The 15894-nt window shown below is 37.3% G+C and overlaps 2 protein-coding genes across 2 annotated transcripts; one reads left to right on the top strand and one right to left on the bottom strand.

Moving 5' to 3' along the window:
• Positions 1-7404: 7404 nt before the first annotated feature.
• Positions 7405-8570, top strand: LOC110924204 (uncharacterized mitochondrial protein AtMg00810-like). Its single transcript, XM_022168239.1, has 2 exons — positions 7405-7546; positions 7696-8570. The coding sequence occupies exons 1-2, from the start codon at positions 7405-7407 to the stop codon at positions 8568-8570; spliced, it is 1017 nt and encodes a 338-aa protein (XP_022023931.1).
• Positions 8571-11745: 3175 nt separating this feature from the next.
• On the bottom strand, positions 11746-15397 carry LOC110926476 (glucose-6-phosphate 1-dehydrogenase, cytoplasmic isoform). The gene is made up of 14 exons (XM_022170242.2): positions 15112-15397; positions 14746-15018; positions 14218-14284; positions 13938-14124; positions 13683-13840; positions 13462-13589; positions 13321-13357; positions 13157-13228; positions 12882-13029; positions 12702-12797; positions 12545-12615; positions 12349-12464; positions 12213-12258; positions 11746-12121 (listed from the first exon to the last, which is right to left on the bottom strand). Exons 2-14 carry the CDS (start codon positions 14997-14999, stop codon positions 11954-11956), a joined length of 1548 nt encoding a protein of 515 aa, XP_022025934.1. The 5' UTR covers positions 15000-15018; positions 15112-15397; the 3' UTR covers positions 11746-11953.
• Positions 15398-15894: the final 497 nt, after the last annotated feature.

Raw genomic sequence — 15894 nt, 5'->3', positions numbered from 1 at the left:
GTTCACTTGGGAACTCGAAAGCGACATGAAGGCGAAGTACCCGCAGTTGTTTGTTACGGCTTCGGTCTAATTTCGGGACGAAATTCCCTCAACAAGGGGAGGCTGTAACACCCTGTGTTTCGAAAGTCAAAGTCAAGATTGAAGTCAAAGGAAGACAAGATTGCTAATTATGATCTGTTACTCCTTGCTCAATTCCTGTTTTGACTTCTTTGACACGTAGATAGCCTAATTTATGCTTAACGTTAGTTGTATTATGTGGAGTATCTATTAATAATTGATGTTTATTCGATATTTATCGCATATTTGACCACTTATCGCTTTATCGCTTATCGCGCTCGCAACTAGAATTACGCATTTTGGTTACTGTTATACATGTGTGTGTGCCTTATGTGTTACTTGTGCATGTTTAATTTATGTTATGTGTGGTAATCAATCGAAACGCAATCGAACTCAATCGCAATCGAATCGCAAACGCTAAACGAGTATGAGATACGGATGCTTGTATGTTGATATAGTAGTTGGGATTAAAAGTAATTTGGCTAGGAAACTCTATCGCATCGAAACGCTCGCAATCGAAATCGAAACGGCAAAACTCGTCACGCCGAACACTCAAACAAGGTGACTGATCGACCAGGCGACCAGTCGATCGACCAGCCGATCGATCGAGCAGCCGCTCGATCGGACAGCTGTTCGATTGGACTGCATAACCGATCGACCAGCCCCTCTCCACTCCTTTCCACTTTGGGTAACCCTATAAATACCCCATGTCACCATCATACTTTCCACTTTTGGCAACTGACGTCCGACCAGCGCTCTAACCTTGCTTTTTCTCCGATTTCTCTCAATTTCGGTAAGATCTCGTCCTAAATCTTGTACTTCCTTAATCCACACGCACTCCTACACCTTTCTATCTTTTGAATCTCAACTTTTAACCGTGAAATCATCAAGATTCAAGGTGTTCTAGGATGACGTCATCATGAGTTCTTGAAGAACTTCATGTTTTGGCCTCAATCCACTAAGAACAACTTAGATCTAACCGATTTCCACATAAATAAACAAAGATCTTTCATAAGATCTAAACATATTCACAATGAAAAGGATTGAAAGATGGTTTTCCAACTTTCTTTCAACTCTTTTACACTCAATGCATTCAATACCGATAGAATCGGAGCTTGTGCCGACTTACTACTCATTCTGGTGGTTGTGTTGGTTCAAGATCTGGATTCTATCCACGAGACTACCGATTTCGGGTTAAACATGGAACACCGTCTCGAACAGTTAACTGGTCGGATTTGGGTGATTCCTGTCCGATCAGGGGCACCAAGTAGTGACAAAGTTTTGTTGCTTAATACGTTATCAAAACGTCTCAATAAAACGACAAACAATCAAAACAACCAAGTGTAAGACGAATAGGACGACCAGGACGGAGTGCCGTCCGATCGGACTGTTGTCCGATCGAACAGCCAATCCAAACAACTGGCCAATCCGAACGACTTGCACCTTGGTCCCACCTTAAATTTCAAATCAATCCTCAAGAGTTTTGGGGACACCGAACGGATTGCTGTCCGATCGAGTTACCACTTGATCGACCGACCATCCGACTATGTGGTGTTTCGAAACTTCAAACACTTCAACAATTTTCAACATGTTCAATGCACAAAGGATGCCACCCGATCGAACAACCGTCCGACCGAGTGCCAACCTGCTGTGAACTTGTTCCCTTTAAAAAGTGTCCAACCTATCGAACTGTCGCCCGATCGAACGATCGTTCGATCGATCGACCTAAAAGGTAGAGATACTTCAATGTTTTCAAAATGCTACAACGAAAACTTCAAAGGTCAAACCACCATACACAAACACATCCTTCTCAAAGGAAGAAACAATCCACTCGAAAGGTAACCCGACCGGATGACCATCCAAGCGGACTGTCAACCGAACGACCGGCCGTCCGATCAGACTACCATCCGATCGAACTGCTGATCGACCCCACCTTCACTTGTTCCGTTTTATGCGTCGCTTATCGTTATGCTATCAATCTGTTCAGGCTAACCCTACTCTCTAGCGCTCCCTTCAATCCATCAACCGCTGTGAGTATACTCGATCCCTTTTTGCTTTATACACTTTTGGGTGTTACATACGTTACTTATTCTAAATCACATCGAACACACTACGCAATACTTTTAACGCTAACCATTACCGCATGTTATACATGACTTAATGAATGTTTGTTTGTTATGTTTACACATGGATGCTGTCTACCTGCCTTAGCAACGATAGTACTATAGTTTGGACTCAGCACCTATTCACTCAGGGGTTGTTAAGGACAATTAGTTACATGGCTCACAGTGGTGAGTGTGTATCGCGAACTGCCTTGGGCAGTCAACCCGCAGTCGTTGGTATCGATAGTTTCATGTCGATAACTAACATGCCTCATTTCACTATGTGTACATGCTGGTTATGCGTAATCTATTTCGAACTCTACTATATCTATTAAACTTGTATGCTCATATTTACACTATGTGTATTGACTTTTACTTTAACGTATGTGACAGGTGCTTAGGATGCTTATTTGCTTTCTTTGTTGTGAAATCGGGGCTAGAAAAGACCTAGGTCAACAATAAACAATTGTCTGTAATAAAAATCTGAGTTGTCGGAACAGAACAATTTGACTTGATCTTTTCTATAATAATTGTATTATCATTTATGACATGGTATGGGACGTGTTGCTTTAAATATCTGGTAAATATAGTTGTTATGGAAACTTCTGGACAATCTGTTTCGCTCAGTGCCGCGCCTCGATGATTCCACCATCGGTTGGGGTGTGACATCCTCCTTTTGAAGCCAAAGTTTAGCCGCCTTGACCGTATACAAACCCGAATCATCACCTAACCACTGCCATTTATCTTGATCCACTGAAAGAACTACATTGTTAATATTAATCAGACAATCTTCCTTCTCGGCGATCATTGACCCAACTAATGAGGCGTACACTTTATTCCAGATACCATCCGCGTCTTTTCCTTGAGCAACAAAACGATCCGCTACTGTGACCAACTTATCCAATTCTAATTTACACAAATTAGGGTATTTATCTTTAAGAGCTTCTTCTCCTAGCCAAATATCCACCCAGAATCGAATACTTTTTCCGTTACCCAACTTGCCTCTCATAAGCTCATTCATACGTCTGCCTTCAACTTTTGTTGAAATATATGTTCTCGTTCTTTTTTAATCCAATTCCATATGTATTAATTTGGTTTTATTTCTTGTTTCTTGTTTGGGCTCGTTGGTCTTGCCTTATGTGGAGATGGGCTGGTTGTTGGGCTTAGGGTTATTGCTGCCCAGGTCTATTTTTGCCGCTTTGGTTTTTTTGCTGGTTGACAACCGAGACATAATCTGCACTCACGACATAGCTGCTGCACATCTAGCTTTCTTTCACAACAGATCCTCTTGTCCGCTCAATAGATTGAAGTCGCTGAGGCTGCTCGGGTTCGAGAAGTTACCGGTGTCGTTCTTGACCTTCAACAAACGCAGATTCTCTGGTTGATGATCTGCAGTAACTGATCTGTGATAATCGACGTCTTGCAGCCACTATTTCGCTGTTTCTTGATCTTGTTTAAGGCTGGTCAGCCTTCACAAATATTATTGTAATTGATACTTTGTTTTTGACATGGTATCAGAGCACTAGGTGCTCTTGGGTTGATTCTTTTTCCGCTGCGATCGAAGGGTTTTCTGGTGGTTATCAGAGTATTGGTGGTTCCGGTTGGTTCTGCCGATATCGTTCCTGGTGGTTTTGGTTTTCTTGGGTTCCGTTCCGTATCGGCTGAAATTTGAAACCCTAATTCTTTGGGTTTTCTCTTGCGGCTCCTGAAAGTTCTCATTGGACTCTTTCACAGGGCAAACCAATTGAACATTTTTGTTCATCATCTAATCAGATTCTTGTAACCCTAAGCGAAGGTTACAAATCTGATTCGCTGAAGTTATACCACCCACTGTGAGATCGTTCTACCCTTATCTTATTTTTTTTATTTTTGTGCTATATTTGGTTACTGTCGTGACTGTTCCTTGATTGAATCTGTGCTATTCAGTTTGCTTTTCTTGTTTTTTCTTGGCTGATATTCCTTTTTTGATTGATTACTATGCCTGGAGATGATGTTGTAGTCACTACTGATACTGTGGGTTCGACTAGTGCTACTTTGGTTAGTAAAATTGATGCCGGTGACCCTTTATTTCTACACCCTAGTGACTGTGCTAACTTGTCTATTGTTACTATTAAACTTAAGGGGACAGAAAATTATACAGTTTGGGCAAACTCTATGAATTTAGCTCTACAAGTTAAGAATAAAATTGGGTTTATTGATGGTTCTTGTCGTAGGTCTACTACTGATGAAGTATTAGGTAGACAGTGGGATAGATGTAACTCAATTGTTCTTACTTGGATTCTAAATTCTGTGTCTGATGAACTGTATCTTGGTCATGTGTATTCTAAGCTCGCTTCTGAGGTATGGAGAGACTTAAAGGAAACTTATGATAAAGTTGATGGGTCTATTGTGTTTAATCTATATCAAAAAATTGATTCATTTACGCAAAGTGGCATGCCTGTTTCTGAATATTATCATAAACTGAATTGCATGTGGAAACAACTTGACCAGTTACTTGCTTTGCCTTCATGTACTTGTGATGCATCTAAACAATTTAATGACTTTAATCATCTTATTAAACTGATGCAATTTTTGATGGGTCTTGATAGTACATACCAGTCTGTGAGAACTAATCTTTTAACTAGAGAAACTCTTCCTACAGTAAAAGATGCTTTTTCCATTATTTCAAGAGAAGAGTCACATCTTCATATGAAAATTTTTTCTGAAAGGATCCCTAATAATACAGTTGGCTTTGCTGCTAAAACAAATCAAAGTTTCGAGTCAAAGAAAAGGGGTATTAGACCCCCTAATCCCAATCTTAAATGTTCTCACTGTAACAAGACGGGTCATACTATTGAAAAATGCTTTGAACTGGTTGGTAATCCTACTTGGATGAAATCAAAGAACAATGGGAATAAGGGTAGCAGGGTTAGTAATAATGTTATTACTGAAACGTCTGATACTGTTTCTCCATCTTCTGCTATGAGTTCTTTGACTAGTGAACAGGTGGCTCAACTTCTTAGTCTTTTGAATGATAAGTCAAAAAATGATCCACAGAGCAGTGGTTTTGCTGGTAGGTCTGACGATTCTATGTGCTTTAATAGTTTTGTTGATATGTCTTCCAAAACCTCATGTGATCCTAAACCTGTTTACTGTTTTTCTAATTTTTTTAAGGATGGAAATAGGGTTGGGTGGATCATTGACTCTGGGGCTAATCAACATATGGTCATGACTGATGTTGGTTTCATTAATCAAATTGATGTAACTGAATATAATATAAAAGTTAAACATCCAAATGGCACTAGTGCTTTGGTTACTAAAATCGGTGATATCAAGTTAAGTGATAAGGTTATTTTATATGATGTTTTTCTTGTTCCTGATTATTGTGTTAACCTTGTTTCTGTTCATAAGTTAGCCAAAGATTGCAAATTAACTGTGACATTTGATGAAAATAACTGTTATATTCAGGATTCTCAAACAAAGAAAATCCAGGTGACTGATAATCAACTTGATGGTCTCTATTTCTGTGGTAGCTCTTCTGTTAAGGTGTGTAATGCTAAATGTGATGTTAATTTGTGGCATGCTAGATTAGGCCATCCTGCTGAACCAGTCTTACATGTTTAAAAAACAATTTGGATGTCAAAAATACTAATCTTTCACCATGTGAAATCTGTCATAGAGCCAAACAACATAGAGATCCCTTCCCTTTAAGTGATCACAAATCTAAAATGTTAGGAGAATTAGTTCATCTTGATGTTTGGGGTCCTTACAAGGTTCCCAGTAGAGATGGGTTTAGGTTCTTTCTTACTATCGTTAATGACTATACCAGGGTTGTATGGGTGTATCTAATGAGAAACAAAAGTGAAGTTTTTTATCATATACAAGGATTCTTTAATCTGCTTAAAACTCAGTTTGGTAAACATGTTAAAACTTTTAGAAGTGATAATGGAACTGAGTTTATTAATAATCAAATGAGTGAATTTTGTTATTCTAATGGGATTGTCCATCAAACTTCTTGTGTACATACACCTCAACAAAACGGTATAGTCGAAAGAAAACATAGGCACCTTTTGAATGTTGTTAGAGCTTTACTGTTTCAAGGTGGCTTTCCTCTCAAATTCTGGTCAGAATGTGTCTTAACGGCTACTCATCTTATTAACAGGACTCCATCGTCGGTATTGAAGGGAAGGTCTCCTTATGAATGTGTGTATGGTTTTGAACCAATGTTGGGTCAACTTAGGGTTATAGGATGTCTTTGTTTTAGCATGATTTTAAACAATTCAGATAAGTTTAAAAGTCATGCTGAAAAAAGTGTGCTAATAGGTTATTCAAATGAAAAGAAAGGTTATAAACTTTGGAGTCTTGATCACAGGGTGATGTATTTCTCTAGGGATGTTAGGTTTCATGAAACTATTTTTCCTTTTAAAGAGAAAATAACTTTGCCTGGTCATGATCTTACTCCAAATGTGAATACTCTTAGTTTCTTTGATTTGTATGATTCTGTTACTACTCCTTGTTCCAAAGTTGGCCCTACTCCTGATGATGAAATCATAGATAATCCTATTTCTGATCATGGGTCTCAACAGTCCAATGTTGAATCTAGTGAGACTTTAGGTAAGGCTGATTCTCAGCAACCAAGTGTCACTGATGAACATATGGACAGGGCCGAGCATGACAATGAAGTTGAGGATATTTCTAATAATTCTGAGGGAGATAATGTAGGTCAAACTAATACTGTTCCTAGGAGGTCTTCCAGAAATACCAAATTTCCTTCCAAACTAGATGAATATATTGTTGATGGTAAAGTTAAATATGGTCTTGAAAAGGTGCTAAACTATGCTAATTTAGATCCATGTAATCTTTGCTTTGCTTCCGTGTTGAATAAAAGTTCCGAGCCTAAAAATTTCTTTGAAGCTAAGTCTGATAAGAACTGGGTTGAGGCTATGAATGATGAATTAGAAGCGTTACACAGAAATGATACTTGGGAAATCGTTGATTTGCCTCCTAACAGGAGAGCTATAGGCTGTAAATGGATATACAAAATTAAGTATAAAGCCTCAGGTGAGATAGAAAGGTATAAGGCTAGGCTTGTGGCTAAGGGCTTTAGTCAAAAGGAGGGGATAGATTTTTTTGAGACATTTTCGCCTGTTGTGAAAATGGTCACTGTCAGATGTGTCCTAACTATTGCTGTTAATAATGGTTGGGATTTATATCAACTTGATATAAATAATGCTTTTTATATGGAAATTTGAATGAAGAAGTCTATATGACTCTTCCTGATGGTTATGGTTCCAACCATGAAAATAAGGTTTGTAAACTTAAGAAAACTCTTTATGGTCTTAAACAAGCTCCTCGAATGTGGAATGAGAAGCTTGTTAATGTGTTACTTGAACTTGGCTTCGAACAAAGTAAGTGTGACCATTCCATGTTTGTTAAAACAAGTAAGTCCGTGTTTATTATTTTACTTGTTTATGTGGATGATATTATCATAACTGGTAGTTGTTCACTGAAGTTGCTAAAATAAAAACTCTCCTTAAATCTAAGTTTTTAATTAAAGATTTGGGAATGTTAAAATACTTTCTTGGGATTGAAGTGTTAAAAACCAAAGATGGTTTGTGTTTATCTCAAAGAAAATATTGTCTTGACTTGCTTGCTGAGTTTGGTTTGACTGGGTGTAAACCTGTGAATAGTCCTATTGAAGCAAATCATGTTTTAACGTATTTATGTGAACAAGATAATCAAGTGTTACTGGATGTCTCTGTGTATCAAAAGTTAGTGGGAAAATTAATATATCTTTCACACACAAGGCCTGATATTGCCTATTCTGAGCACTATCTAAGTCAATATATGCATAGTCCCACTAATGCTCATTTTAAAATTGCTTTGAGACTCTTAAGGTATCTTAAGGGATCTCCTGGAAACGGTATTCTCTTTAAAAAGGGGGCTTCTTTGGATCTTAGAGCCTTTGCGGATTCTGACTGGGGTAAATGTGTTAACTCTAGAAAGTCTGTCACTGGTTTTTGTATTTTCTTAGGAAACTCTCTTATCTCATGGAAAAGCAAAAAGCAGTCCACTATATCCAGATCTTCTGCTGAGGCCGAATATCGTGCGATGTGTGCTGCGACATGTGAAATTCTTTGGCTTCTTAACATCTTAAAAGAACTTAAAGTTGATATTAAACTTCCTGTCTCCTTATTTTGTGACAATACAGCAGTCATATCCATTGCTGCTAACCCTGTGTTTCACGAACGTACCAAACATTTTGAGATTGATCTCTTCTTTTTAAGAGAAAAGATTTCAAAGGGCGTTATTAAGACCGTTGGTGTCACTTCTGAAAATCAAACTGCAGATGTCCTTACAAAAGGATTGCCGGTTCAAGCGCATGAAAAGGTTTGTAAACACTTGGGTCTTTTTAACTGTTTTGCATATTGAATTGGGGGGGGGGGTGTTGAAATATATGTTCTCGTTCTTTTTCAATCCAATTCCATATGTATTAATTTGGATTTATTTCTTGTTTCTTGTTTGGGCTCGTTGGTTTTGCCTTTTGTGGAGATGGGCTGGTTGTTGGGCTTAGGGTTATCGCTGCCCAGGTCTATTTTTGCCGCTTTGGTTTTTTTGCTGGTTGACAACCGAGACATAATCTGCACTCACGACATAGCTGCTGCACATCTAGCTTTCTTTCACAACAGATCCTCTTGTCCGCTCAATAGATCGAAGTCGTTGAGGCTTCTCGGGTTCGAGAAGTTACCAGTGTCGTTCTTGACCTTCAACAAACGCAGATTCTCTGGTTGATGATCTGCAGTAACTGATCTGTGATAATCGACGTCTTGCAGCCACTATTTCGCTGTTTCTTGATCTTGTTTAAGGCTGGTCAGCCTTCACAAATATTATTGTAATTGATACTTTGTTTTTGACAACTTTTATGTTGAACTCATGTTTCACTAAATTTTTCCAAGTCCCTGTGAAGCGACTATTGAATGGTATACTCCCCCATTTCTTTTTTGAACCATGAATTGAGTCGATGATCTGACGCCAAAAAGCACCCGTCTCCACTCTGTATCTCCAAACCCATTTTAAAAGAAGAGCATTGTTACTGATATTCAATTTTTTTATTCCCAAACCTCCATTCTTCTTATCACACGTAATCTTTTCCCAAGCAACCCAATGAACCTTCCTCACTTCTAAATTCCCACCCCAAAGAAACTTCTTAATCATGGCTTCCAAATCATTAATAATCTTCGCCGGTGCTTTATAAAGCGAAAAGTAATATGTTTCACTATAAATCACCACTTTTGTTTCATATAATTTCATATGTATAATGTGATGGACAAGGGATCGAAAATATCGTGCCGTTAAAGTAATGTGTTTCTTTTGTAAATCATTATCCAACATTTATAGATAAGATGTTTAAGATACTCTTATTATTATTATGGGTAAATTACTTTTTGAGTCCCTGTGTTTTATGTGTTTTAACTAGTTGAGTCCAAAAGCAAAAAGTTTAACGACCTGAGTCCCTATAAGCATTTTCTTTAACCATTTGAGTCCAAATTTCTAACCCAGTTAGAATTTTGTTGTTAAATTTTGTTAAATGACCAAATTACCCCTATAAAACACAGGGACTCAAAAAGAAAAATAATATATAATCCCCCAATTAACACAAGCCTTTCCTGACACTCAAACTGTCGCAAAACAAGCCTTTCCTGACACCCAAACTGTCGCAAAAGATTCCCTTCTTCTTTCTTTCTTTCCCGACAAAGAAACTGTCACAAATCATGGATTATAATTTATAATTCACGACAGTCTTGAGAACTTAAATTGCCAATCTAACTAATATGTATATTACAACAAACTTCCGTAAACAACTTTAACGTAATCTTGAATCAGTATAAGTAAATAAGAGATGGATTATTATATCGCTATTAATTTAATTCTTACGTTTCAAAAAGAATCACTGAAGTTAGGTTGTAGTGATGTAGTCTTATACATAACTCACACATATTCATTGAAATTCTTTTGCATTATTACCTAGGATTTTGACTTTTAGAAATCAAAGTTATATGAAGCAAGTAATATTCATTGTTGAAAATGATAAAAATCTGTTTACAAGGATGGCTTCAGTGTAATCGTAGGAACAAACCCAGGATATGAAAGCGGGAAGAGTAATGAGAAACAAAAAGCAGCTATTGATTCATATTGACCGACCATCATAGTTGGGGAAATTGTAAAGCTGCTTTCTGCTGCTATATGTATATTCGCAGCAGCGGAGGTCCTGTTTTGGGGAAATTGACCGACCATCATAGTTGGGGAAATTGTAAAGATCTGCTCCGGTGAGAAAAGCGGCATCCCAGTTACCTTCAAGATATGGCATCTCAAAGAAGAGATCGTTGTTATCGCAATTTGAGACCAAATTCACCGACTCTGTTTTTGGCTTTTTGGTGGGATTAGATGAGATCTCAGAGGTTTTTCCCCCATGGGAACTCAAAAAGAGTTGCAGCTCCCCTGATCAGAGCTGATATAAAGTGCATCAGTTTCTGATGTCTGTGGTTTTGGCTTGTCTTCCACAAAAAAGCCATAACCAGTTAGAAGTTGATTTGTGGTTTTTGTGTTAATTGGGGGATTTTATATTATTTTTCTTTTTGAGTCCCTGTGTTTTTAGGGGTAATTTGGTAATTTAACAAAACTTAACAGTAAAATTCTAACTGGGTTAGAAATTTGGATTCAAATGGTTAAAGAAAATGCTTATGGGGACTCAGGTCGTTAAACTTTTTGCTTTTGGACTCAACTAGTTAAAACTCATAAAACACAGGGACTCAAAAAGTAATTTACCCTATTATTATTATTATTATCATTCCCCCATTGTTTTGGTCGTAGGTTTTTTCGGTAAGCACCCTCTCAAATGCTTGTTATATACTCATAGCTTGTTATATATTTCCCATTATGAATTCCAAATACATTTTTGCCTAGTTTTAGTTTTTATGAAGTTATATTATCCAATGAAATTAGAAATATAATAACTAAAATTTAGTGGATTAGCAAAGTACCCTGTTACTCAAAAACAAAAGAAAAGGAATTTGTTTACATGTATAATTGGAATAAACAAGTATGTTCGCTTTGGGTAATTAGAACACATATCACCTAATATCATATTCCTTTCATACCCGTGAAGACTTTAAAAGTAATTTATACTTGGTCCCTTACCCGAACATCATCCCGAATGTTTTAGGTTTACCCGCAAAGTTTGAGTTGTTTTACCATCCTTACTCCCTACCCGCCAATGGTCACTTGATAATAAACTAAAAAAAGTGAGAATCCCTTTGCTAGAAGCTTAAATTTTGTCAAAATGAACCTAAATTTAAACTCGGTAAATAATAGTTCAAATCCAAGCTTATGTACTAGATTTGATTAAACTCAAGGGCCTTATATTCATACACATGTATTTAAATAAAATAATTATTCACGAGCAAAACTAAATATTTAGACATAAAGGTTGAAACGAGTCGCGGTCTAACTCTCTATTAACCTTAAGAGCGACCCGAACTCTCTATTAACCTTAGAGGAGTTGCACAATCATCATCGTTTAGTCAAATAAATGCACATCTAACCATACTAACTATAACTCTGTTGATCAAACATTATAATTATTCGCATCAAAACATGAGTTCATTACACCCTATAGTTGATGGGTAAAAACCACGGTGTATAAACGTTCCTTAGCCCACCCGTTATATAAGAAAACCGCAGAACACATACAATGATACTAATATATAGAACATCATGACGTTCTTATTTGCATCTGCAGGCACCAGGTGGACACTCTACAAAGTTGGTGGAATCCATATGTACCCATGAGTTTGAACATAACCTGCCTTTTGGGCCAACTTGTCTGCTTCTTCCGGGCCTCTGCTTCCTGGCTTGTATGGAAGTGGTTTCATCTCACCTCTATCGATTCTGTGCAGAAGCGGCGTGAAAATCTCCCATGCCGCCTGCTCATTTATTTAATAATAATGTTAGATTGTTGGGTAACGCGTCAAAACTGGTAACTTTCTAGCACATGTTGAATGGATTGAGTTATACCTTTAGCTCATCTCTACGAACAAAATGTTGTTGGTCGCCCCTTATTCTGTAAATCAGATAACAAATTATATATAGCTTTTTGTTTCTAGTACTATTTCATATGCATAAAACAAAGACTTAGGTTTTTGATACTCACGTGTCAAGAATCAAACGTTCATAAGCCTCGGGAATTATGGTTTCTTGATACCTCTGTCCGTATGACAAATCTAATTCACTCTGAGCAGTTGTCATCTCAAGCCCCGGTTGCTTGACCTACATAGGAGATTATGTTACGACACACTGTCAAATGTCTAAAATACCCTTCAAGTATGGATGACATAGGGGATACTTACTGTTAGCTTCATGTACATGGCTTCTGAAGGTTGAAGCCTTATGACAAACTCATTTCTGCCTTGTTTTTGACCTATACAAGTATTGATTTATTAATCTCAAGCTATGCTAGTAATCTTAATATTTCACTTTTTATATATCAAAATCTATTTAACATACATTTATATATGTCGCCGGGAACATCCTTAAATTGCACACGAATTTCCGCCTTTCTAGAATTCAACGCCTTCCCTGCCTTCATAATAAAAGGAACACCTACAACATACATATAATAAAATGCATAAACAACTAAATGTAAATATAAGTAGATATGATAAAAATATTAATAAGCGGTCACACCTTCCCATCTTTCATTATGAATTCTAAGAACCATGGTAGCAAAGGTGGGAGTGTTTGAGTTATCAGGAACCGTTGGATCATCGGTATACCCTTCATACTGTCCAAGCACAACTTCATTGTCTTCGATCGGAAGAACAGATTGGAGAACCTAAATCATATAAGCATCAGTTAGTGAGTTGGATTCTTTAATCGGTCAGCCTGTTATTTGAAAACGAACTACGGCATAAGACTAACAAGAAAAGTCAAATTAGTAACAAAAAAGTCAAAGCATTCACCTTCACTTTCTCATCGCGAACATGCTCAGGCTTTAACGAAACGGGCTTCTCCATAGCAACAAGGCAAAGCACCTGCAATATGGACAAATTTGTTAGTGATACTTGTTTCCACCGGAAATAATCATAATTTATTTATTAATTATTAAATATTCAAATTCTCTTACTTGTAATAGATGATTCTGAATGATGTCCCTGATAATTCTGTTAAAATATAGAACAAAAGGATAATTTACCATCAAGTGAACATAAATGTAAAAAAAAAAAAAAAAATTACTAGATAAGACACGAGTAATAACAGAAATTACCCATATTGATCGAAATATCCTCCACGCCCATCAGTTCCGAAATCCTCTCTAAACACAATCTGAATATTAGAAATATTGTCACGGTTCCATAGTGGCAAGAAGAAGCGATTTGCAAAACGAAGTACCATCTGCATATGCATATTAATTAACAAAAGTTAAACAAGAAGCAATATTTGACAAAATTAAAATAAAAAACGGATGGCTTCAACTGTTGCTAATACCAAGTTTTGCACCAACTCTTTTCCCAGATAATGATCAATACGGTAGATTTGCGGTTCGTCAAACAGTTCTCCAATCTGAGCACTGAGTTCTTCAGCAGAGGCCAAGTCCCTACCAAACGGCTTTTCTACAACAATTCGAGTCCAACCACCAAGATCAGCTGTACAAACAATAATCTAACTTTCATTAATTCTTCACAATAACACGCTGCCTATAAGTTAATAAACATGTTTCAAACATGAATTAGAAATACATACACTTGTTCATGCAATAACTTCTTATCATTTTGCAGACAGGCGGATACACCGAAGGTGGAAGAGCAAGATAAAAGAGCCTTCTAGATGACCCTTCCGTACTGTTTTTCGACAGCTCATACTCCGATATTGCCTTGTCTAACAAACGAAATCCCTCCTCTTTGTCATACGCACCAGACACGTATTTAATCTACACAAATAATTATCTTACAAACAATCACTCATATGCTTTCAAATAACCAATAATCTTACTTGCACACAATTATTTCATTTTTCGCCTTACCAACCGCAAAAACTGGGCTACATCTTCCTCATGTGTTTCCTCAAAACCCTTGCATGGTGTAAGATATCTATAATAACACACAAATAACATATCAAACAAACAATTAACACCTCAAAACCCTTGCATGGTTTCCGGGGAACGCCGTAACCAAGTATGACCAACCCAGCACGAGCCCGGTTAAGACAACGTAGTCTGGACAGATCTTGACTAGGGCTGCCGTTTAGGCGGTGTAACATTGGGTCACTCAAAAAGAAAGTCTATCGTTCAAAAAAAACAAACAATTAACTACATTAACCAATGTTTTGAAACCCGGACCGGACACGGAACTGGTCCTTAACCAGTCCGGGTTAGGGTGTTAGAAACGGTTCAATTTTGGACCGCAAAATCAGCGGTCGGACCAGAAAACCATCCGGTTGAACCGAATTATCCGGTTCTTACATCGGGGCCCACCAGTGGGGAGACCAGTTCGACGTCAGGTCCGATCCTGAACTGAAAACATTGAGATTAAGGCATGCAAGAAAATCTCACCCGCGAATTCGACTTCTCAAATCATGATCCGAAATGGCGGTCCTGGCGTAACCGAAGATATGAACATCCTGTGACTGAATAAACCCCTGCCTGTAGAGATGAAACAGAGCAGGAAACGTCTTCTTCTTGGCCAGATCACCTGAAGCACCGAGGACGATAACCGACAGGCATCCGATTTCCGGCACATACTCATTCACAGAAGATTCACTCCTAATTGGAGCTCTGTTTTCAACAGTCCATTGACCAGTCCCCATAGTCAAACCTCAACAAATTCTAGAGATTATAATCAAATAAAATGAATAAGATCGGATGCGATTATAAATAACAGATCTGAATTACTAGAGTTTAAATGAGAGAATTATTTACCTGATCACAGGATCGATATAAACTAAGAATGAATGAAAAGTTGGAGTGTAATATAATAATGATAATAAAACAGAACGAAGCAGCTTCTAGATGAGATTAATGAAAGAAGGTTTAAATCTTTTGGTGGTGCTCACCAACTACCACCACCAGCATCTATGGAAGACGACGGGATGGATTGCTGTCAATGTATAATTTGGTCGTGTTTATTGACTTTCTGGTCTGCCGCCACGGTGGTTGGCGTGCCACGTGTCTGTCGCAGAATTTTGGACAGAATTTCGGCAGGGAAATTGAAGTGCCACTGAGATTTATAAATGAGAAATCACATGAGTGACATCGAATTTTGGTCAATTTTTAGTTATTTTTAATATTTTTTAAATGGCAAACTAATTCTATCCATGTTAAAAGATAAAAGTTGGTGGGTTTTCCACCGGCTTCCTCTCATACTTCTAATATTGCACTTTTAGCCCCTTAATTTTAAATTTTACTGCCTTTAAAATTTCATAAAATGGTAAATTTAGTCTTTAAACTATTACTTTATTTTATAAATAGTTTGCTTTTAACATTCTAATTTTGTGGTAGTTTTCTTTTCAGCCCCAACTTTATTATAATTTCTTTCTTATCCCAAAACTTTATCAAATTTTGTCTTTACCCTTTCTTAGCCTTTAAATTTAGAAAATGCAATTTTTAACCACTTAACTTTTTATTAACTTTGTAAATGCCACTTTGACCTCCTCGAGAGTTTTTGGCTTGAGGATATAAATTCGAGTTAGTCGGGTCGCGTAT

Source organism: Helianthus annuus, chromosome 17, assembly GCF_002127325.2.
Source record: "Helianthus annuus cultivar XRQ/B chromosome 17, HanXRQr2.0-SUNRISE, whole genome shotgun sequence".
NCBI lineage: Eukaryota > Viridiplantae > Streptophyta > Magnoliopsida > Asterales > Asteraceae > Helianthus > Helianthus annuus.
This window is presented reverse-complemented; position numbering and strand designations above follow the sequence as displayed.